Raw genomic sequence first — 24,740 nt, 5'->3', positions numbered from 1 at the left:
AATATAACTTTTTAAAATCTATTTTCAACTTCAATATTTATCCGGGCCCTCTAGAACCTCAGAGCTCCTAGGCTACTGCTTGTTTTGCCTATTTAGTAATCTCGCTTTGTACTCACTATAATGTTTTTGAAGTGTAGTTTGGGAAAAAATTTTTTTATTTCTAAGTACAAAATATTCCTCTATTTCAAATACTGATTAAAAGTCACTTTTCACTAATTGCATATTACTTTGTCCAGAAAAGTATAAACTAGTGCATCTGCTAACAGCCAAAAATGAAAATTCATACTAAAGTTTGTTTAAAAAAAAAGCAAAGAATGTTTTGAAATTCCATATTAAAAGTCAAGCACAAAATATGAAATAGTTAGAGCTTTGTTTGTTTGTTTGTTTTTTTTTTTTTTTTTTTTTCAAACATTAATTTTATAATTTATAGCAAAATGTAAGTTAATATTTACTACCATGAGAAACATGTTTTTATACTTGGATTCATTCATATTTTGATGCAAGAAGCTGTGTTAGTGCTGTCTGTAATCATGATAGTTAAGATAAATGAGCAAAAATGCCAAGAAACATTTTAACATTGTAGAAAGGATTTTTTAAACATGTAACAGATATGCAAAACAGCTGAAATTTTATTGTTACATTTTGCATATACAGAGGGGGGAAAATCTGGCATATTAGTCCAAACAGGAGTTAAACATTGAAAAATAAGTCAAAATATGCAAGTGAGGACTTTATTTACAGGGTTCGTATGGGTCATGGAAATCCTGGAAAGTCATGGAAAAATGATGAACCAATTTCAGACCTGGAAAAGTCATGGAAAATTAATATTTTCATCAAAAGTCATGGAAATTGATTTAAAGTCATTGAAAAATTTCTTGGACAGCAATAAAGTAACAGTAGCTAAAAAAAAAGCATTAGAAATCTTGAGGGATATCAAAGTATTGCTAGTAAGAGCTATTAATACTTGAAAATTTAACAATCCCAAAAACAAATCTGAGTTTAGGAATCCTATTGCATCCGCTTCTGTAATAGCCGCCCACCTTTTTTTTGTAATGAGATTTTACTGCTGGGACATCACTAATTAGCTGATATAGGAATAGGAGGAAAAACTTTCATTTGGGTAAAAAACTGGCTGACCGGAAGGAAACAAAGGGTAGTTGTAAGGGGAAATTATTCTAATTGGAGTGAGGTTTTAAGCGGTGTTCCTCAAGGATCAGTGTTAGGGCCTGTTTTGTTCATTGTTTTTATGAACGATATTCACAAAAATATTTCTGGGAATATGAATTGTTTTGCTGATGATGTCAAAGTTATGGGGACTATAGATAATGAAGAACAAGCAAAACAGCTGCAAGAGGATCTAGATCATATTACGGAGTGGGCTAATAAATGGGGTATGGCTGTTAATGTTGGGAAATGTCAAGTGCTACATTTAGGGCATGGAAATAAGTGTACAAGTTATTATTTGCAAGGTTCAGTCATTAGTCAGGCAGACAAAGTTACTGATCTGGGGGTCCTAATAAGTCAGGATTTAAAGTTTAGCCAACAGTGCAGCATTGCTAGCAACAAAGCCAATAAGATGCTTGGGTTTATCAATAGATCTATTTCAAACAAATCTAAAGAAGTTCTTCTGCCCTTATATAGAAGTTTGGTAAGACCTCATTTGGAGTATGCTGTTCAGTTTTGGTCTCCTTATCTTAAGAAAGACATTAATGCATTGGGAAGGGTTCAAAGGCGAGCTACAAGGCTAATAAATGGACTTTCTCACTTAGACTATGATTCCAGGCTTAGAAGGCTAAAAATGTACAGTCTTGAGCAAAGAGACCGAGGGGACATGATTCAGTTGTTTAAATTTATTAAAATGAAAGATGTTACGGGGCTGAAGTTTAGCACTGAAAACAGGACAACAGGTCATTGTTTTAAGCTATTTAAATCTCAGGCTAACATGGATGTTAGGAAAAATTATTATTATAGCAGGGTAGTGGAACCTTGGAACAGTTTACCGGAAGAGGTGGTAATGAGCAAGGGAGTAGATAGTTTTAAGAGGGCCATTGATCTTCACTGGGGATTGTAAATTGACTAGGACCAGTCTAGCTGGGCCCAGAGCCTGTTGCTGGTCGTCACTTTTGTATTTGTATTTGTAATTTTGAATTCACCATTATTTTCAGTACTTCTTGTTTGTTATATTGTGTAGTAGTAGACTTGCATGTTTTTGATTTTACCACACCCACTCAAAAAGCGTAACTCAGTTGCATCCGAGTTTATTTCAACCACTCCTAAAAAGAAAAAACATTCAATTCATCAGAGTTTAACGTATATTGTTGAAAGCTTTAGAAAATAAAGACTTTAGTCAGGCAATACATAGAAATAATTAGCAAGTTTAACATTAAATAGTACTATTCTCTTTGTATAACAAGGTCATCAAAATTTTTATGAAGTCATGAAAAAGTCTTGGAAAAGTCATGTAATTTTTTTATTCGAAGTGAGTATGAACCTTATATTTAGGAACTATATTATAGAAGTCACATATTTATTTTTAAAACTTAAATCCTAAAGTGCTTTTGTATTTATGAGTAAATTTTGTTCTATTTGATGAAATTTATTGTGACTAATTAAATGATTCCTTTTTTTCCCAGCCTGTTGGTGCTTTGAATCCGAGCAGAAAAGCCTTTTTTGAAGAGCGATATGAAACTTGGGAACATGAAACTATTCCACCTTTTCATTTTGGAACACATTATTCTACGTCAGCTTTTTCTCTGAACTGGCTGGTTCGAGTGGTAATGAGATTAAAATATCTTTTGAATACTTAATAAATGTGTATTTTTATCACTTATGCTTCATTTTTAGATTGAAAGTGTATTTGTCTTATCTAAGTTGTCTTAACTAAGTGTCTACAAGTGTCCTGGCATTTTATATGTTTCAAAAATTTTGAAACTTTTAGAATGGGTAGATAATTATATTTAGTATCTTATATTTAAACATATCTCAAATAAAACTTTCTTAATTTTAAATTATAAAAGGCTCACATACAGATTATTTCTTCCTTATTTCTACCCCATCCATTGAAATATGAAAAAAAAAAAAAACTCAGAGAAAATTGCCCATTATTTGTACTCTGTACGAAATTAACTGCAAATATTTTGTTATTTGCTTCTCCTAATCCCAACACACACACATCAAAAACAAGACATAATTAACCAGTATTAATTGCTCATCTTGAATAAAAGAAGTCATTATTTAACTGGGACTGTAGGCAATTAAAACAGCATGAAATAATTGTTTTTCTTTTCTTTTTTGATAAAAATTTTTATTAATTTCATTACAGAAAGGAGAGATATTAAAAAGTAAATAAAGTAACTGTAAAAATAATTTTAAAATAAAATACTAGCTCCAAGCACACAGGGCATTTATCCATGACTACAGGGAGACAAGTCGGCATGAGGCGAAAAATTTCTGCTGCTTACAAGATGTTGTAGTCACTTTTCATCATTTTTACTTCCTTTTACAAAAAAGGAATTACTTCCTTTTACAAAAAAGGAAGTATTGTATTCGTAAAAAAAAAATTCACTCAAAAATCGTCCTTAATTTCCATTTTGCTCACCCCCGAATGAATGTTGAGTTCTTTTTTTGACTCGACCACACGTGGATAAGGGCTTAAGCAGGTATAAACACATGAAATATCCATTTTGAGGATTCCCGAGTTAATTACAATGAGTTTTCTCGTGACGTCTGTATGTACGTATGTGCGTCGCATAACTCAAGAACGGTATGTCCTAGAAAGTTGAAATTTGGTACTTAGACTCCTAGTGGGGTCTAGTTGTGCACCTCCTCTTTTCGTTGCATTCGGGTATTTTCATAGGGGTCTTTTGCCCTTTTTTTGGAGGGAAATAATTGTTAATTTCAATGTAAACTCAAGTGGTGTTATAATTTGGCAGACACTTGGCGATATATCGCCAGTCTTTTGGTCGCCAACTTGTGACAAATATAACACTTTTTTTTTTTTAAATCTGGTTTTAAATTGGCTACTGTTAGCGATATTTAGAGAGTTGACCATTGAATCACATTAAATTTGCCAATAATGGGGAACTGACATTAAATTGGAGTAAACGGAAGTCATGTGATGCACACACATCAACTCATTTTATGGCAGTTTCTGACAGAATGACTATTTCCAAGAGGGATATCGATCTTTATTGAGAGTTGATAAATTGGCTAGAACCAACTTCGCTGGGCTGAGAGCTTGTTAGTGGTTGCAACTTTTTGTACCGGTATTTAAATTATCACACAGCATTTATAACTATGTGGTTTTTTGAATGCATCACCTTCCTCCCTTTGCCTCATTACTTACTATCCACTCATTATGCCGACATGAATAACTAATTACTTCTTTGGTTTTAGGAACCATTTACAACCATGTTTTTATCACTGCAAGGTGGAAAATTCGATCATGCAAATAGAATGTTTTCATCAGTTGCCCAAGCTTGGAAGAACTGCCAAAGAGATACTTCGGATGTCAAAGTAAGTAGCATTTAAAGAATCTTTTGTAAGAGAACAATTTGCAACATTTTGAATCATTTTACTGATATTCATATGGATCTTTGAATTGGCGCAAATGAGAGTTGAGCAACAGCATTAATCATTGGTTCCTAAGAGGATTAAAGAAAGTTACTAAAATTAAAAGGAGAGTTCAAAAGTCAGATTGAGATTTTGTTTTCCTTTTCTAAATTCTTATCTTTACTTTGGAACTTAATTTTTATCTTTCTTTTATCAAATTATTTCTTTGCCTTACCTTTACGTTACCTTCACTTATAAAGGTCTAACAAATACGGGGCGCCGGATTGCTCAGTCGAATAGAAAAAAAAAATCTTGCTGAACAATTCTGTCAGAACAAGAATCGCTCAGAATCTATACTGCAATAAATTTTCCTATAAATTTTTGAGAAATAATTTGTCTAGCAACCAAGAAATTCGTCCTGGCTCCTAAGATTTTAATATTTCTTGTCAGTCTTGGCTTATGAGTAACGGGGGAAATGGAACTATGCAAAAAAACTATCACATTAACTCTAATTCCTTACATAGGTTTCAGCAAATATTTGCACTTCATTTTCTTCAGTGCTCTCAATTGTATAAAAATGAATTTAAATGTTTTGTGTTCCGTAAACATTAAACTTAAACTATCATTTTTACAAAAATTTAGTCAATCTTTTTAAAATACCAATGCTTGGCTTGAAAAGAATAATAGCTACTTTTATAGTAAATGTCATGAGTTTTTGTTCATAAACAAATTCATTAAACAGATTGAATTATCCTATGAGGAGTGCAAAATATTTTATATTAGGAATAAAGAGGTTGAAAAAAGCTGGGGTCAACTGATGTATCATCTGTACTAAAAAATACAGTCAATACTTGTTAGAATGACCTCCCATTACTGTGACCCTTCCATTGTATTGACCAATGCATGAAGTCCAGTTTGATATTCCTCAGATACAATGTTATTTTAACTTATGTTTGAATGTTCAAACTGAATCATTCATTCCAATATATTGTCCAAAATTTAGTTTCTACTTATTTGTTCCCATGACTATTTGTTTGAAAACTGATACTTAACAATTTTAAGTTTTGAAAGGTCAAAAAAAAAAAAAAAAATCAATTGTAGCCCTTATGAAATAATTCTTTTCAGAAAAATATAGTAGGAAGCAGAAAGCTCCTACAGTATCTAAGCAAAAAAAAACTAGTATTTAAAAAAAAAAAAGTTATGTGTAATTTTTGTGATAGTATTTGATATTTTGTGTCTGGAATTATTTATTATTTTGTTAATTCTTTTATTCTCTCTTAAAAATGAACCATAATTTACAAAAGTTTTTTCAGTGTTTTTTAGTTTGACTAAAAACAAACATCTTGTTTATTTGCATTATAGTGGTTTCTGGTTATAACAGCCAATTTTGTTTTGATGACAGGGATTGTTGTAACGAACATCCACTATATATGTAAACTTTACTTTTTTTTATGCAATATTTTTCTTAAAATTTCAAAACCTGTTAACATTAAATCTCTTCTTAATAATTAAGCTTATTTCAATTCAGTGTGTACATGGCATGATTTTTTTCAATTCAATGTATACGTGGCATGATTTATTTCCTGTACATTTTTCCAACTTTTTTCCAGGAACTAATTCCAGAATTTTTCTATCTGGCGGAGATGTTTATGAATAAAAATGGTTATCAATTAGGCTGCCAAGAAGATGGTACAAATGTTACAGATGTCATTCTGCCTCCCTGGGCTTCAACACCAGAAGAATTTGTTCGTATTAACAGAATGGTAGGTTTTAAACAAACTTATCATAACTGACTATCAAATTAGGCATTACTAATGTTTTGCTACTTTAGTTTTTTTTCGCATTCAGAATGATATTACTTTGAGGTTATTTGATCGGGAACAGTGGAAATGAGAACGTTTTTAAAATCCTAAAATATATTTAAAAATCAAAAGTAGCACACAGTATATAACTAAAAGGTAACTTGTGAATGTTTACTCATTTAAAATGTAATTGATATTTGAAAATTCTTATTAAGTTGAAGCTGAGTAAACTTTATTAAACATATAATTCCTTTCACTTTGAAAAAATCTGTCATAATGAAATCATCAGGAAATAATTCCAGTTTAATGGGTATTACATGAATTTTTTTAATGAATGGTAAGTTAGCAATTTCTACTTGTAAGGGCAAATGCAGCAAACTTATTTTGTTATTTTATTTATTTTCATGATTTTAATAGCAATCTTTTAATAACTCATCTGCTTCAATGACAAATGCATTCAATTATATCATATCATTTATCTATTTAGGCTCTTGAATCAGAATTTGTATCATGTCAACTTCATCAGTGGATAGATTTAATATTTGGATACAAGCAAAGAGGTAAATTGATTATTTTTACTTACATTACGAATAAATAAAACTGCTTAAAGGGAATATTTTTATCTGCAGAAGTAGGTAAGTTGTTTAAAGTAAATAATAAAACGTAATAAAAAGTATTAATTAATTAAAAGTTCCGTTTTAGAAGTCAGAAATAGGATTTCAGTTTGAAGTTTTTATTTTAGTGATAATTCCTTTATTCTACCAAAACGACCCAAACATAATCAATATCAGCATTTTTGTAGGCAATTGGTAATGGTATCAGTACAAATTATAGAATCCTTTTGTGGTGTTTCTTATGATTTAAAATCAATTACTTTTTTATTGTTATTATTGTTATGTTAATTCTTTGACATTGTACAATTATAAAAAAGAAAAAGTGCTTTTTTTAGTTCTATGATAATTATCTCCTTGTGTAATTTTCTGCATCAGGCTGTTGTAAAGACTAACTTTTAGAAATTTTTATGTCAACGCTTTTAGTTTTTGTGGAAAATTTACTTTAAATGTCAGGAACATGTATTGAAATCCAATAACTCAGTAATTCTTATTATTTACATATTTTGATGTTTTTAAATTATTTTATTTCATTTCAAATGCAGGCCCAGAAGCAGTCAGAGCAACAAATGTATTCTATTACTTGACTTATGAAGGAAGTGTAGATTTAGAAAATATGAAAGATCAAGTCATGAAAGAAGTAAGATAATTTGGTATAATTTGACTTTTCCCCCCCATTAAACAGTGCTGTCATTTTCATTGCAACTGAAAAATATGGAAGAAATAACTCAACTTCAACTGATTTAAAATAATTCTCAATTTAACAGGCTGACACTGTATAAAAACTTTCATCAAAAAGTGACAATTTTATCTCCCCTCCCCCTTCCATTGAACAGCTAAAATATTACTCCTAATTTAAAGTAAAAGAATCCAATGGGTCATTATGGATCTCATTATACTATCCTTGTCATTATACCACTCTGCTTTGTTTCTCCAATCTGTTTTTTAAATTGCAATAAATAAGGGAACTTTAATATAAAGGGCTGAAATATGGGGAAATGAATAACTGTGAAAAAAATATGTATTGAAATTTTTTGTGTTAAGATGTGTTGCAAAAAGGCATTTATTCTTTTGAAGAATAAAATAATGCTCATACTTTTCGAAATTTATTTACTTTTATAATGCAGTTTTACTGTTTTCACCTTTTTTGTGAATAATTAATAAATGTGCACCCCTTTTTTTAAATGACTAGGCTATTGAAAATCAAATTAGGAATTTTGGTCAAACGCCATCTCAGCTACTGATGGAACCTCATCCTCCCAGAAGCTCAGCAATGCACATTGTAAGTAATTTCTGGTTAGTTTAAATTTTTTTTTCTTTTTGAAAATAATTTTTAACCCGGACATACCAAGGAAGGGGGTAATAAGTTTGACGTATCTGGTGTATCTGTCTGTGGCTACCAGTTTGTTTGACTCTCTTGGCTCTTAAGAGGTTTTTCGCCTCCAGCTCAAGTGATTCCTATTCCAGGGCTGATGAGTGCTAAAAAGCACAAAACTGCAGTCCTCGCATGGAACAACTGAGCTGGCAGTGTATTTTAAGTCCTTAGCCTTTAGTTGATGAGATTTTCTTGTTTTCAATTGTTTCAATGTCAAAACCTTAGTTAAATAGTAGATAGTATAGTAATAAAGAATGTTCCGTACATTTACCATGTTGAACTTTATTAATTGCTCAAGACGACAAGTGATGATTGAACCTTAAAAAATTGAAAAAAAAAAAGGGGTGGAAGTTGGACTAAAAATTTTTTTGATACATTTTCAAGCAGAGGGCAACTTGTAGCCTCAGACAACAAAAGGCCAGATCAAGTTTTGAATGTGATTTCTAGGTTAAAATGAGGTGACACATAGTTGTACCCCGTAGGGGTACAACTATGGGCCACAGGGAAAAACTTACCCTTCCTCTTCTTTACAACTGAGATATTTTTTTAAACATTTCATTTGAAAGAAGAGATGTATAACTGCCATTGCTAAAATCCTCAAACTTCTAAATCAAAGATGTACTCGGAATTTTCATTGAAAACATCGAAAAGTGGCCCATATTTGGACCGTTTTACGATCAACTCTCTAAATTTGCTTTGAATTAGTTTTAAACAGTAGTATATTCAAGGATGAACGGCGTTACCTACTTAACCCAAGCTTGTTTGCTCCCACTACCTTTTTATAACTTTAAAAATATAATAATAATAATAAATGCTTGATTGAGAGGCGCAAAGTTCAAAAGCATGAACATTTGGAGCAAGTTGGGAGACTCATGGGGTATTCAACCCTTAAATATTTAAAAATCATCAAAACCGATCTTTTTTCTAGGGGCTTGTGTTTTACAATGTTTTCACTTATTTTCAGCATAAATCCAGAGTGTAAAAATCACTACTATGAGCCACATGTCCAAAAAAAAATTCATTGTAAGAAAAAATTTTAAAAAATAAAGGAAGCATTGTATTTTGCATATAGCAAAAACCACGCTCACTTATATGTAAAAACATGAGTTTTCAAAGCCTTAGTTTGTAGGTGGTGGGAGCAATTGCCTACCTGACCCCCCCTCCCCCCTTACACGTGACGACTTGGGGGATGAGGGAGGATGATTTTCAATCTCCACTGCCTTGAATAGACTATAAATCCACCTCTGATTTCAAGTTACATTTGAAACTTGCATATACACATCTTTTTATTTGACTTGCACTGAACTTAGAAAAATTTGAAAGATTTATAAAAGGACTAATAAAAAAAAAGAAAGATAAAAGAAATTGGCTCTCATGTTTCAAGCAGATATTCAACTTTCATATTTTCTTTTAACAGAGTCCTATGATGTTCTCCCCCATTACTGAGGAGGTCTGCATGATAATGAAGTTTTTGTCCAATTCTCCTGTGTGTCATATCTCGGCTAACACCTATCCACAGCTACCATTACCTTCTGTTGTTACTATTTCCTGTAATCAAAATTTTGCTGTTAATAGGTGGAACCCGTGCTTTTCAGGTAACACTTGCTCTTATGTTTTTCTAATCTTTATTATTATTGCCATTTAAAAGGGTGAAGGTAGACTCAGTCTCCTTAAAAGACTCTCTGGTGTCACTTAGGGTGCATCACCAAATGTCCTGACCACTGTATATCAATCATTTATAAGGCATCTTTTTAACTATGGCGGATAACTACTGACCACATCTACAAGCTGTAGTGAAAAAGTGGACTAAGTCCGAAACAAAGCACTAAGACTCATTACCGCAGCAGCTTGCTCATCGCCTATTACTGCCTTGGAAATCCAGTTTGGAGCCCTTGAGTGTTGGTAGAGTAAAACAGCTACTTAAACACTTTGAAAAGTGCAAAAAAACTCTCTTCGAGCATTGGCAGCAGCTTGTGCCTGCTAGAAAAGACTGAAGGCCCACAAATCATTCTTTACTAAAGCTGATGACCTCATGACTGAAAATAAAAAAAATAACTATACTCACCAATTTATTTGTCTTAATAGAAGATTTTCACCGAGTAAAATTCCGCTTTTGAACCTCTCAATTAATGTCCGGGGAAAAGAAATGAAGCTATTTCGTCTCTTCTTCATGCTCATGCACTTGAAACCATTGCAAATAATTACTTAAAAGAAACCTGGCTCTATATCAACACTGATAGATTGTCGCATGTGGATTTTCCATCTGGAGCTGGTTTTTATTGTTAAATCTATTTGAAGGTGCATGCCTAGTTGACATCAACTCCCAGAGTTTTGAGGCTGAAATAGAGACCTCATATGATGGCCTTGATTGAACAGGCTCTCCATCTATTCAGCTGTACTTCTCCTCTCAAAAAGGCAGTCTTCCTTGTTGACTCACAGTCAGCCATTCTCTCCCTTTGCTCTTATCAAGATGGTGAATTTACAGAGTTGAAACTACTAAATTGAAAATTGAGGAACTCATAACTGATGGCTGGGAGATCAACTTCCAGTGGATCTCCAACCATTGTGGTAACAAACCACCTGGTAACAAAAGAGCCAAACAATTAGCCAAACAAGGATGTAAACTTACACAGCCCCTCTTTGTGTTGTCTTACAGCCAAATTTCTTCATTATTGTTAAGGTATCCAGTACTTTTATAAAACATTCCTAGGCTTTGGATACTATGAAGAAGGTGTGGTCCAACCTTCTCCACAGCCCTGTCCTGATGGATGTTCCTAGGCAGGTTTTCTTCTGCTAATTTTAGAATTTCCAATAACAAGACTACTTTCAAAACCATCTCCACCTTATAGGCATCGCTGACATACTCAACTGTTCCCTGTGTTCTTTGGGTGAAGCAATGAACTTTTTTTACACTTAGCAGCTTGTGCCTACATGGCCAACACTTTTTCCATTTTACCTCCTTTTGACACTGTCTTTCAAAAGCTACTTTGTATTGGGTTGCAGGAAGAGAGATGGTCTGTCCAGCCCATTCCCTAACATTTAAATGTTTTTCTAATCGCCTAACGTTTTGCTAGGTAAGTTTGCAGTAGAGTATATGGCATATGCCTTCAGTTTGTTTTAGAAAATAGAGTAAATTCTCTGCTTTTTAATAAATGTTTTATTACAGTTGGCTCTCTGTTTCATGACGCTCTATTTAAAGACGACTTTTCACGGTCCCAGATGCTCTACTCTAGTGTTAGAAGCATTCTACTTAAGGACGATTTTTTGTGGTCCCTCAAAAGTCGTTAAATGGAGAACCAACTGTATTATTATTGTTATTTAAAAAAAAAAAAATAACCCCCTTAAAGCATGAGTTTTCTTTGAAAAAACTGGCAAAAAAAATCAAGTTTTTTTTTTTTTTTGGACAGAAAATGGGGGGGGGGGAATGTGAAAGTTATTTATTGCAATTTCAGTTAGGAAGGAGAAGAGGGGGAAGGTGTGATCGGAAGCTGGAAGAGGTACATGATATTTTTTAAATATTATTCAAACAAACTATTTGGTTGCATGTTTATTTTTATTATCAAAATATTAAAAGGAACTTGTCTCACTTATAAGCAAAAGAACGTTTAAAAATTCAGTACAGAATATCTACTGCAAACATCACAATACAAGAACATTTTCAGGAAATAAGTTTAATTATAATCTTTCTTCCTATTTTTACTAGAACAGATCTCAGAAGAGCATTAGAAATAAAAAAATCTGCACAACATACAAATTGCCCAAGCAAAACACGAACATGTGCAAAATTGCCGGTAGCTTTCACCCATGTCAGACACAGGCAAATGCATTTATTGATTTTTAAAATATTGAGCTTAATATCTGTGTTAAAAACATTTGGTGATGGATCCTAAACTGGATTAAGATCCTAAACTGACTTTCTAACTTAGGTATCATTTTATGCAGTTATCTTGTTAATAATAAGTTCATACACATTAAGAATTATAATTTCGGAAGTAGAAATGTGTTTTGTCAATGCTTTTTAAGAATTTTTAGTGTCATTATTTTTATTTTTATTTGCGTAAATGTAATTGGTTTTTCTTTTTGGTTCAGAAATACAGTAATCAATGAAGTCATTCATTTTGCCAGTTCATGAAATTACATATTAATGTTCAAAATGTGAAAAATCCTGGAATATCATACTAGAATTTATCTACTTTTATCCTTTTATTAAAAATTATTAATTTAATATTTCTACTTTTGCTGTAGGTCCTCTTCACCAGCCTCCATATTCAGACAACACTCAAACATCTCCTTCACAGTTACCTCTTGCAATGGATCCTTTACTTAGTATGTTTTCCATTCTTATTTTTGTAATATTTTTTGATTTATTTTTTTTAATACAAGTAAATTTTGATATTTTAAGTGAATAATTATGAGATGCATGTTTTAGCATTACGTTTTCATTGAATGTTCAATTTGTTTGCTGAAATAAATGAAGATTTTTTTTGAAACCAGATTTAAACGGAACAACTGTTTAAAAGAGAAATGTCATCTGTTATGTTTCATCTATGTGAACAAGTTACATTGTCAGAAATTATTTTTCACGTACAGTCGAATCTCGATCACTCGAAGCTTATAACTCGAATATTCCTTTATTTCGGAAGTTTTCATTGGGTCCCAACCCCTTGAGACTGTTGTGGAAACTTCCCATAACTCAAACTGTCAATAACTTGAACCTTATAACTCGAATATTCCTTTATTTTGGAAATTTTCATTATGTCCCAACCCCTTGAGACTGTTGTGGAAACTTCCCATAACTCAAACTATCAATAACTTGAACACTTTAGCCGGTTCATTGAGACTTAGAGTTATTGAGAGTGGACTGTACTTCATTTCATTTTTCAGTCTTCTAATGATTAAAATGTTCTTAATTCTAGTTATGAATGTTGCACCATACAAGAGGCACCTTGGGGACAATTTCAGTCAAAGAGTAAAGATGCGCTCTTGCTGTTTTGTAACAACAGTTGATAGCAGGTTTTTGATTGCTTGTGGTTTCTGGGACAATAGTTTTAGAGTGTTTTCCACAGAATCTGGTAAGCAATATTATTTTAAAATTACAATCAAGTTTTTTATTTCTCCAATAACTTTCACTGGAAGAACATTTAACATTTGAGTCGTTGAGAGCAGAAGTGGTGTAAGTCTATTTTTTTTTCTGTAATTTGTATTTTCACTATCATCAATTAATTTTTACCTCATTCTACATCATTCGAAAGTGATATCACTCTAAGTTCAACTATTTGCCAATAGACATCGTAAAACATAACAGCAGTGTTACTTAGTGAAAAGAAGCTACTAATCCACTCAATTATTCAAAATATTTCTTTATTGACTTATGCCACTTTGCTGTCAATGGCTCATTTGTTCTTATATTTAAATCTAAAAGCTAGTACAGTTTTGAACTGTTGAGATCTGCTTGTAAATGTAGCCGGGGGGGGGGGCTGGTTGGAGGTATAGTTATGACTCTACTGAAATTCGTTACTTGTCTCAGATTATACATCATCACCACAAGTACGTTAGGAAGGAAAAAAAAACTACTAGTGTGTTTAGATAGTTAGTTAAAGCATACTTTTGAAGTTTTTAAATCCATTCTAAAAAGTGTCATGTAAACTTTTTGTATGCTGCTAAAAATCTGAAAATGTTGGTTTGTTACATTGATTTTGCATACCTCTCATTTTGTAAATATAGTGTAAATTGAATCGAAAGTTTCTGTGAGAAATAATAGGATATAATACCAAGAAATTAAAACTACTAGAATTATCTGTGTAGTACAAATTGTATCAAATGAAGTAAATATTTTTCTACTATAAATTGCAAGATGACAATCATAATTTGTATAGGTATGTATATTATTAATGTTAAAAATATTTTTCAAATAGATTTTGTGCATAAAAATCTTTGTATCTTTTAATTCATTAATAAATTTTATATAAATGAACTTTTTTATGAACATTTATAGTGAGTTTTTTCTGGTAATTTGAATAGTTTTTACATGAGCTTGTGCACTGTGTGTCAGTTTGTTTTACAATACATATTGTGTTGAAATAAATTTAATGTTGCTCATAATTGAATTTTTAAATTATATTAAAAAATCTCTTCTTTTGCAGCTAAAATTGTACAGATTGTCTATGGTCACTTTGGAGTAGTAACATGCTTGGCTAGGTCAGAATGTAATATCACATCTGATTGTTACATTGCTTCTGGATCTGAAGATTGCACAATCCTGTTGTGGCACTGGAATGCCAGAACACAATGTATAGCTGGAGATTTGTTAAATTGTCCAGGTATTATTTTACATTCGAAATCGTTTACGAATTTAGTTTTTAAATAATGCAGAAATATTGAGCAGCCTACATCTTTGAAATTCCTTTGCTATTGGAGTGTATTCATCTCATAGAGTTTAGCTTGAAAGGATTGTACTGTAAAACTCTTGTTAGATCATACCCGGTTATGACTCATTTGGATAAATTGCTTTCATCTTCCATTACTTGTAAATAGAAAAAAAAAAAATAGTACATTGAAAAATTTTCATAATACACTTCTGCATTGATATATCGCTTTCAGCAAGAGTTCCTGGCATTGAAAGAATCATGGTTGCACCTTTCTGGAATGTCCTTCAGAGCCTTGGTCCCTTTGACTTAGATAAAAGCAGCAAAGTAATGTTTTTTCATGTTAGTTTTCAAGTTGGGAAACAAGAAGAATGTTCAGAGGAGTCACATTAGAACTGTTGGCCAGCTGGAGGATTGTTGACACCTTTGAGTATCAACCAAGCAGCTGGTCACTATCTTCGGCATTTCCACACTTGCTGATTATTCATCACACTCCCTTGTACAGTTATATTTTGGAATTTTTAATGTCTGCTTTTCAAGGAACATTCCAAGCGATTCTACGAGTTCAATACTTCACTTGCACTCTGAATTAATTAATACTATTTTTATTCACTCAATTTCGAAAAAAGGTCTGACCCCCAGTAACAGACACCAAAAATCTGATGATACCCAGTAAGAGATAGGATGAGGAAAGGATGAGCAATGGACAAAACTCACCTTTTCTTAAAAAAAATGTGCAGTTCTTTATTTTTAGAACTAAAGTCTTATTAAATTCAAATGTACATTAAACCAGGTTTGCAGAAAATGCTTTTACTGTCAACATTTCCCTCAATCCAAATGAAAATTTCCCCAAAATTTTGGCATATGTTAGAGACTTCAGATAAAAATTAGTTTTGTATTACTATAGATAAAGAGAATTTTGCAATATTGCATCTTTAAAAACTTATATTTATAGCTTGTCTCGGACCGGGTATTTAAAAGTAAATTATGTAAATACATGTAAGTTTTAGTTTAAGACATATCTAACATTTAAATAAATGAATTATTAGCCAACAAATTTTTAATGCCATAATGAGTAAACTTTGCATGTAATCCTTAAAAGTTGGCAAGTATGAAAGCGAATCTCTTTATTGTCAGTAAACTTTTTCCATTGATTGATTGTTAAAATTGAGTCAGCAAAATTTCCCCAGATGGCTCAACTTTCCCCCGATCCTAGATCGCCGGATCGAACATATTCTGCACATGTGCATTAAACACCAGTTGATCTCGTGATGTCTTTTCATACCCTTCCACCACTTCCTTGTAAATACCAACTGGCTCATAAAATTCATTCTGATATCACTAGATGGTTGCACCGTGTTCATGGGGCCCAGCAACATCACTTTTACCCGCCAAAAATTCTTATTATTAAAATCCAAACTTATGACTGACTGTTACTGGACCCCTGTCCGTAACTGGTTCCGTTGCCCTATAGCCTGAAGGAAAGGAGAGTCAGAGAGGACATGGTTCAGTTGTTTAAATTTATCAAAATGAAAGATATTGACTGGTTGAAATTTCTGTATGGAAAGCAGGATGAGGGGTCATTTTTTTAAAGCTATTTAAATCTCAAGCTAACCTGGAAATTAGGAAAACTTACTACTTTAGTAGGGTCGTAAGCACTTGGAACAGCTTACCGGAAGAGGCAGTGATGAGCTAGAGGGTGGATAGCTTTAAGAGGGCCATTGATCTTCATTGGGGACTAATAAACTGACTAGGACCAGGCTAGCTGGGCCCAGAGCCTGTTGCTGGTCGTCTCATTTGTATTTGTAAGTCCAAAAGCTCAACCCACGTTAGAAGTTAAAGACTGTCTCCCCATCATCAGTTGCCCTACAGACAAGGATGCACATATGCAAAATTGTAAGGGAGGGCTCAGATATTTTCCCCATGGTTTAGCAGGGTATTTTCTCCATGGGAACCGATTTCAGGACAGATTAGAGTCATTAAAATTTGTCATTTTTAATAACTTATTCATTAACGGCTGGAGAAGAAATGTTTTTACATTTTTGCGAAGAAAAAAGTACCAAAAGCAATTCGAGCCCCCCTTGCCCCCCTTTTTGGACGCCCTTGTCCACAGAGTCTATGATATGAGAGAGAAACACAAAAGCCGAGCAATGAGTTTGAAAAAATGTTTTTTTTTTCCACTGAAGGAAAGACTGCTTACATGCAGGGGCGTAGCTAAGGGGGGGGGGGGGGGTTTTGGGGACAAAACCCCCCCAAAAAGTTAGTCTCAAAAAAAAAGAGAAAAAGAAGAGAGAAGAGAAAGAAAAAAAAAGGAAGAAAAGGAAAAAATTCCAAGCGATTATACATATATATATATATATATATATATATATTATATATATATATATATATATATATAAAAGAAGTAACCCCCCCCGAAAGTCGGGTCTAGCTACGCCACTGCTTACATGTAAATTTAGTTGTACGAACAATATGGCGCAAAAAGCAATTAGTGCAATACCAAAAGAAATTACAGTCATACTGTAGTAATGTATTAAATTTTGTTTCCCCAAAGGTAATGAAATATATTATTATATTTTTGTCTCGTCATTATTTTCCTATTGAACTTGACATCTTAATCTGTAACATATAAGGTTTTAACATATTAAACAAATTTATTTCTTACATTAAGCGTTTTAATTTCATAACCTAATTCATTTTTCGTTCACAAAAACCAGTCTTCACTTCTGATGATTAGTAATATTTTTATTTATTTAATATTGCTTACTTATATAGATATGTATGCAAATTTTGACTTTAATACAATAATTTTTCAATAGCTATTATAATCTGTATGTAATTGGTTTTTTTACTAAATTTCTTCGAATTGTTCTAGATATTCCAACACCCCGAGCCACTTTAACTGGACATGAAAGTGAAGTGACATGCATTGTTGTATCTGCTGAACTTGGCCTGGTGGTTAGTGGATCTAAAGGTACAAAATATTTCCTAAAAAAATATATACCTAAGTTGGCTAATTTTAATTATTGACTTGTGTTTAATCGATTTTCTTGTCACAGTGATGCATTTTTTTTTTTTTTTTGACAAAATAAAATTTAAGGCTAATTTTTCCTTCTTCCTATTTTATTTATGTATGCCTTGCCTTTGTTTGTAAATTTTGTACTTACATACGAAGCTTGAATGTTACATATGTAAGTTTTCAAGCTGAAAAAATACAGCTATGAAATTTGATGTATACACTACATGATCTCCTTTTATGGTTTTTGAATGATCTATAGTTTTTAATAGCTGAAACTGATTTTAGTGCACATGTAAGTGCAGTCTTCTTAAAACACATAACTTAATTTTTTTTAAATGAATTTATACTTTTCATTGTTCATGAATCCTTAGACATTTTCCAATTTAAAGAAAGAGGATGTCTTTATTGGCTTTTGCAATCTGAAATTACGACATCAAAAACTAAATGAAATTTGTAAAATGGACAAAAATGCAATTTAATAGCGCCTTAGAAGGAACAGTGGAACATTTTAAATACTTACATTCCCCACTTCTTTTGAAATAATGCAGCAAAGATTGTATTATTGAGCAAATATTAAAAAATAAATTTTCTATTGAACAGAAAAAAAGGCTCTTTTGTCTCTGATAGAGCTGAAAAATGTTGAAACTTTAATTTTCATGCTAAAACAATGAAGTTCAATTCTATAATTGTTTGCATTGATTTTTGAAAATCATTGAAGTTTGTATTTAAGATTACAATTTGAAAGAACATTTTGAACTAGAGAAAAATGTTGCTTTAATTGTCACTATTTGTTGATTGTTTTAAAGACCATGTTCACTTTCAAATTATTTTGAAAACTAAGCTGCCCCTAGCTTTGCGTTAATTTTTTTTTTTTTTTTTTTTTTTTTTTTTTTTTTTTTTTTTTTTTTTTTTTTTTTTTTTTTTTTTTTTTAGTCATTTAAAATTAATGATAATAATTTTTTTTAAAAAAACTCCAAAAATGATATGAAGTTGACATTTTTTGCTACATGATACAAAAGGTTATTTAATCTGCCTCAAAATGTAATTCACACTTTAGATGTACTGTAGAATCTCTGCTTAAATGTTTTTCAATATTTCTGTAACTAGTACTAATATTTTTGTCAAAATGACTTTCACAGATGGGCCAGTTTTAGTGCATACCACAAACGGTGATTTACTGCGATCTCTTGAGGCTCCTGAAAACTTCAAATCTCCAGAATTGTGTGCTTTGTGTCGAGAAGGCCTAGTTGTTGTCTGTTATGATTCTTGCAATGTGTGTTGCTTTACCATCAATGGACGCCGACTTCGCAGTGAAACACATCACCACCCAATTCAGGTAAGAAGTATTCAAAAATAATCATAAATTACTTCTTTCAATCTTTCAACCAGAACATTCATGTATATGGTTCGTTTTCATTTCCATTTTTTCATCCTATGAATTTTATAAATGCTATCTTGTTGCAACAATTTATTTAATGGGTTAGAAAAATAACACCATATTTTATATAAAGTAGTTTTTTGCATCAAAGCACATTTAGTTATTATTACATTGTAATGTGGGTACTGATACTTTTACTACATTTAACAAATCACAAAAGAATTTAAGATTTTAAAAATGCAACATTATTGAAATATTTGTACAATATTAATGTGTTAGGTGGGCTTGTTTTGAACAGGAATTTTCCCAAGCCCTGGTGTCATTGAAAAGATGTTGCTCTTCTTAGTTTAAACATTCCAATCCAAATGCTATGAGTGCTGTAACAATGGCATTTTTTAAATTCTTATTTCCTGTCATGAATCTGATTTTTTTCTAAGGGAAGTGGGGCGCAAATTTTGTTGACATCCGTGTCCCTCTTGGAATAATTCTATGCCTCTCCTACCCCCCTATCTAAGTATTTTTCATAAATTCTAATTTATTTGGTGTCTTTTGTGCCTCTATGTCTTATGGCCAAGGTTCAATACTGTACTTGTTTTGTGTAACGTGAAATGATATCCTACAGTAATCAATCTCTTTCTTTCAAAAGTGTTTGGCAATGAGTCGTGATGGAGAATACATGATGACTGGTGGGGATAAAGGCATTGTTGAAGTTTGGCGGACATTCAACCTGGCTCTACTATATGCATTCACGGCTTGTGACAGTGGAGTGCGCTCATTGGCATTAACACATGATCAAAAGTAAGTCTTGCTTAACATGTGTGTGAAAAAAAGAAAAAAAATGTTTCTGATGCAGGTTCACATATTTTTAGAAGCTAATGGGAAAGATTCCGGAAAGCTTTTAATATTTTCTGCCAGTTTCAGCTATCATTTTCTCTGAGCATACAATAATTAATTTAATTGATTATTATCTACCTTTAAAATAATTCAGAAGGTAATTCCAGGCTTAGAAGGCTAAAAATGTACAGTCTTGAGCAAAGAAGAGACCGAGGGGACATGATTCTGCTGTTTAAATTTATTAAAACGAAAGATGTTACGGGGCTAAAGTTTAGCACTGAAAACAGGACAAGGGGTCATTGTTTTAAGCTATTTAAATCTCAGGCTAACATGGATATTAGGGAAAATTATTATTTTAGCAGGGTAGTGGAACCTTGGAACAGCTTACCGGAAGAGGTGGTAATGAGCAAAGGAGTAGACAGTTTTAAGAGGGCCATTGATCTTCACTGGGGATTGTAAATTGACTAGGACCAGTCTAGCTGGGCCCAGAGCCTGTTGCTGATCGTCACTTTTGTATTTGTATTTGTAATTAGATTCTGGTGTATTATTTTCTGGTCTCATTTTGCAATCCCGTGCTCAATATTTGTGCATCCACTACAGGCATTGATCTAGCTTCATTTAAGTCATTAAATGAACATTCTTTTCTAATGTTGTAAATAAATAAACTTTCTTTCCCTTCTCTTTCTTTTAATTATTATTATTAAAACCTTGAAAAAATGCTCTAAAAATTGTAAGCAATTCTCCATTAAATTGAAAATAGAAAGTCTGATTTTTTTTAAAAAACCCTTAAAACAAAGCATCCGTTTAAAAGATAGAAACATTTTGTTCACATTTATAATTTCATATTTTAACCGTTCATCATTTTATTATTTGAAACAAAAATAATCATCGACAGACTCTGGAACCAGTTTGCCTGTGTCTAATCAATTTTTCTATATCCTCAAATATCATGTAACCTTGTTGAAACTATTCATTTTATTGCAAGTAGAAGGTAATACACAAATGATTTCAAACACTTTTAAAGTAGTAGTTTTCCCTAATTTTTCAAGATTGAGGAACTATTTCATGTTAAAGTCAAATGTTTAGATTCAGAAAATTAATATTTTCCCAAGTTGAAAAAGATGTCCATTTTAGCAGCTGATATTTGAATTTTAAAAAAAAAAAGCTAAATTCAAATAAATAATTGCCAAGTAAATCAACAACTTATGCAACCCATTTCCTTATTAAATGATTGTAAATTAAAATAAAAGTAAAGTAATTTTAAGTCAAGTAATTTTGGAATCAAAAGAAAAAGGGGGGGGGAGCTTTTACTTTTTTCACAAAAGGGATACAAAAAAACTGCATCAGGAAGATTTGAATGAAACAAATCATGTATGGAAACAGGGGCGTAGCTAAGGGGGGGTTTTGGGGACAACCCCCCCCCCCCGAAAAGTTAGTCTCAAAAAAAAAGAAGAGAAAAACAAGAGAGAAGAGAAAGAAAAGAAAAGGAAGAAAAGGAAAAAATTCCAAGCGATTATACATACATATATATATATATATACATATATATATTATATATATATTATATTATATATATATATATATATTATATTATATATATATATATATATTATATTATATATATATATATATATATATATATATATATATATATATATATATATATATATATATATATATATTATATATATATATAAAGGAAGTAACCCCCCCCCCCCGAAAGTCGGGTCTAGCTACGCCACTGTATGGAAATTTAATTGTACCTGCATGGCATTTACGTAATCTTTTTTTGAAGTATAATTGATTTTATTTTTGTGCATTTCAGATTTCTATTAGCAGGTTTGGCTAACGGATCTGTGACTGTTTTCTACATTGATTTCAATCGGTGGCATCATGAATTCCAGCAACGTTACTGAAAAGTCCACAGACTCGATCTTTCGTCAGTAACTTGTGCAGATTGCGAACTCTGGCGCCCTCGTCAGTCCATTCGGTGCGGGCCGTCGGCTCGCATCAAAAACCGGCCAACCACAGAGGGGGCACTAGACCACTGTCACGCACTCGCCCACTACTAAATCAGTGAATCAAGGCAAATCACGGACCGATCTCAAATGAGAGTTTTTTTTGTTCGTGCTTAGAAGTTTGTCGTCTTTCCTTTCGTCTCTACAGTGTCTGTTTTGCACTTTATTTCAAAATGCAACTGTGCGGCAGTTATTGAAAACAATGTGCGAGCTCGTCACTGTCCCTAGGTGCATTGTAGCACTTTGTCCTTGTTGTACAGATGCGGATAGAACTCTGAACGTCCACTGCGCAGGCCCTCCATCTGTATATATACGATATTATATATATAAATAAATAAATATAAATAAAAAGTACATAGAAAAGTCAGTGTCTATGACATCTTTTGTCACTTATAAGGTGTTGTTTGTTTAGTCTAATTTTAACATAATGATCTCACCACAGGGGTGTTCCATATTTATTTTGACAAAAATTTAAAAATTGTTATCAGATGTAGCACGAAAATATTTGAATTTTAACAGTATATAAATGTCTGTTACTGAAATATGTGGTAATCCGTTTAGACTCTTTTCATAATATGATTTGATTATGTTCAGAAAACTACCTATGAGTCTATTCCATTTGAAACTTGTACTGTATTTTTCTTTATTCCAAAGTATTATGTACTTTTGTTTGTATTATTAACTCACATTTCAGTATTTGCTTAAATTATGTGAATCCATTCCAATCTTTAATAATGTGAAAGCACTCTAAGTACTTTTTAACTGAATAAGCTTGGCTCTGTTCAGATATGATGTTTAAAAAAAATTTCAAAAAATTCTCTGCACTATTGATGAAATATTTGAAAATGTTACAACAATCTTTTATGGAGGAATATGTGAAACTGTGATTAATATGCAAAATGTCGAAAAGTTCGATAGGAAACTAAGAGAAAACTACCATCTTGTTGTGATAGTATATTTAAAGAGTTTTCTCTTTCTTTGTTTCTTTGCTGAATATATTTGTTTAGCTGAAATTTAAAAATACTATAAGTGATAACATTTTAAGCTTAAGACATTACGGTAATGTTTAAAGACATTTTGTAGAGACTGAAGGTGAAATCAACTGCTGTCATTAGGTGGCCTGCAATATATGTATTACTTTATTTTAGAATGCTAGATTAGGCTGCAAGTAAATTCTTTTAAATGTTTTCTCTTTGAAGAATTAGTTTGTTGTTTGAAACAAATTGGTGTTTTTAAAATTGAATTTAAGCTTTGCTTTTACATTCAGGTTTAATGTGAAAAGAGCAAAAACTTGAAATTGTTTAGAAGAAAAAGTTTATACAAATTGTGATTGAGACTATAAAATACAAGTTTTTATTGCTGCATAACAATTATATAATTTATTATCATATTCACATTTGCTTTTAGATTTATTTCTTTATGAAAAAGTGTTGTTTAAAGAGTTTATTTTTTCTGTCAATTGTCATTGATTTTTTTTTTTTTTTTTTTTCTGAGCATAATTATTCAGACTAAATGCTGAAACATGGTATACTTCAAAGTTATGATACAGAAGTTACTTTTGATTTTTTTTTTCCTTTTGTATAAATTATTATTTTCTACCCTTAATGTTTTTTTTTTTTTTTTTTTTTTAATGTAACAATATTTACAACAAAGTATCTTGGCTATGCCTTTCATTGCTCCAAAGCACTTTAGTTAAATGAAATTTTATTTTATAAATAGTTAATTTTGTAAATGTATGAACTGTGGTGCTGCAATGTTGTTTCATGGATCATTTATAAAATTGTTTGTGTAATTGTATAATGTTATCTTCCACATAAATTGATACAAACTTGAAAGATTTAAGTAAGTGTTTCATGCATTATTCACTTGTAAAAATTATACTTTTCAAAAAACGCAAATTCTTTTTCCTACTACTTTATATTTCATAAATGTTTTAATAATTCAAATATTTTTGTATGGAAGTCTGCGAGTCTAAAAGTAAGCGTTTCACTTTTGTATCTTCGTAATTTTGTGTAACGTACTTAACAGATATTTTACACCCCTGTTTGAGGATCTCTGCCTTGCTCAAAGAGAAATTTTAGTCATCACTTACTCTCCTCTCTTTTCTGCCATGTAGCCTCATAGTTCTTCGAACAAATTCTTCTCGGCTCAATAAACAATCGATTTCCCCTAGCCAATCTCTATCTTTGCCCTGTAGTATTTAGTGTGAATTATTTCTAGTCAAATGCCTAGGGTATCGTGCGGCGATAAACAGGCATTGAAAGTCAGTTATGTGTGTTGTGTTAGCTATGTAGTTTGTTTCATTATGAGAGTAACCTTCATGCAGTGGCATTCACTTCTTCCCAAAAAAGGCCTAACTTTCACTTCAAAACAATGATGCTTAAAATCCTAGTGCAAATTAAAGAATTATTAAAATTATTGATTGATTTATTGCCGGCTAATTTATCTACACTTGAAAATGTTGAAGTTGAAATTAGTTAAGAATTTAACTTTCAGTTCTTCTCCATAGGCAATATTTTCCTTCTTATACTATTGAAGACAAATGTATCTCATTGGTTAGTTCACTTCAAATTTTCCATTAACGTAACAAGCAAAATATTAAATTTACCACAAATATCATCATATGAGTGAGTAGTTTGTGTGTGTGTGTATGTATTTTTATCCTCCCCATTTTTCAAATGCAAAAGCTGTATTTTACATATTTTCTAATTATTGTGTGTAGTTTCAAAATGCGTTATGCATTATACTTTTCCTTTATCAAACCTCATCAAATGCAACAGGATTGTT

The 24,740-nt window shown here is 31.7% G+C and overlaps 1 protein-coding gene across 1 annotated transcript in view; it reads left to right on the top strand.

Moving 5' to 3' along the window:
* LOC129219092 (neurobeachin-like) overlaps positions 1-22,304 on the top strand; it is a 49,674-nt gene extending 27,370 nt beyond the window's left edge. The window contains exons 6-19 of the mRNA XM_054853415.1: positions 2,634-2,774; positions 4,396-4,515; positions 6,162-6,314; positions 6,841-6,913; positions 7,510-7,604; positions 8,157-8,246; positions 9,757-9,934; positions 12,585-12,665; positions 13,256-13,411; positions 14,483-14,659; positions 17,580-17,678; positions 18,863-19,059; positions 19,748-19,899; positions 21,761-22,304. Coding sequence (XP_054709390.1) covers positions 2,634-2,774; positions 4,396-4,515; positions 6,162-6,314; positions 6,841-6,913; positions 7,510-7,604; positions 8,157-8,246; positions 9,757-9,934; positions 12,585-12,665; positions 13,256-13,411; positions 14,483-14,659; positions 17,580-17,678; positions 18,863-19,059; positions 19,748-19,899; positions 21,761-21,851 — 1,803 coding nt within the window. The 3' untranslated portion in view covers positions 21,852-22,304. The remainder of the gene's footprint in view (positions 1-2,633; positions 2,775-4,395; positions 4,516-6,161; positions 6,315-6,840; positions 6,914-7,509; positions 7,605-8,156; positions 8,247-9,756; positions 9,935-12,584; positions 12,666-13,255; positions 13,412-14,482; positions 14,660-17,579; positions 17,679-18,862; positions 19,060-19,747; positions 19,900-21,760) is intronic.
* Positions 22,305-24,740: the final 2,436 nt, after the last annotated feature.

The sequence above is a fragment of the Uloborus diversus genome, chromosome 1 (genome assembly GCF_026930045.1).
Source record: "Uloborus diversus isolate 005 chromosome 1, Udiv.v.3.1, whole genome shotgun sequence".
Taxonomy (NCBI): Eukaryota; Metazoa; Arthropoda; class Arachnida; order Araneae; family Uloboridae; genus Uloborus; species Uloborus diversus.
This window is presented reverse-complemented; position numbering and strand designations above follow the sequence as displayed.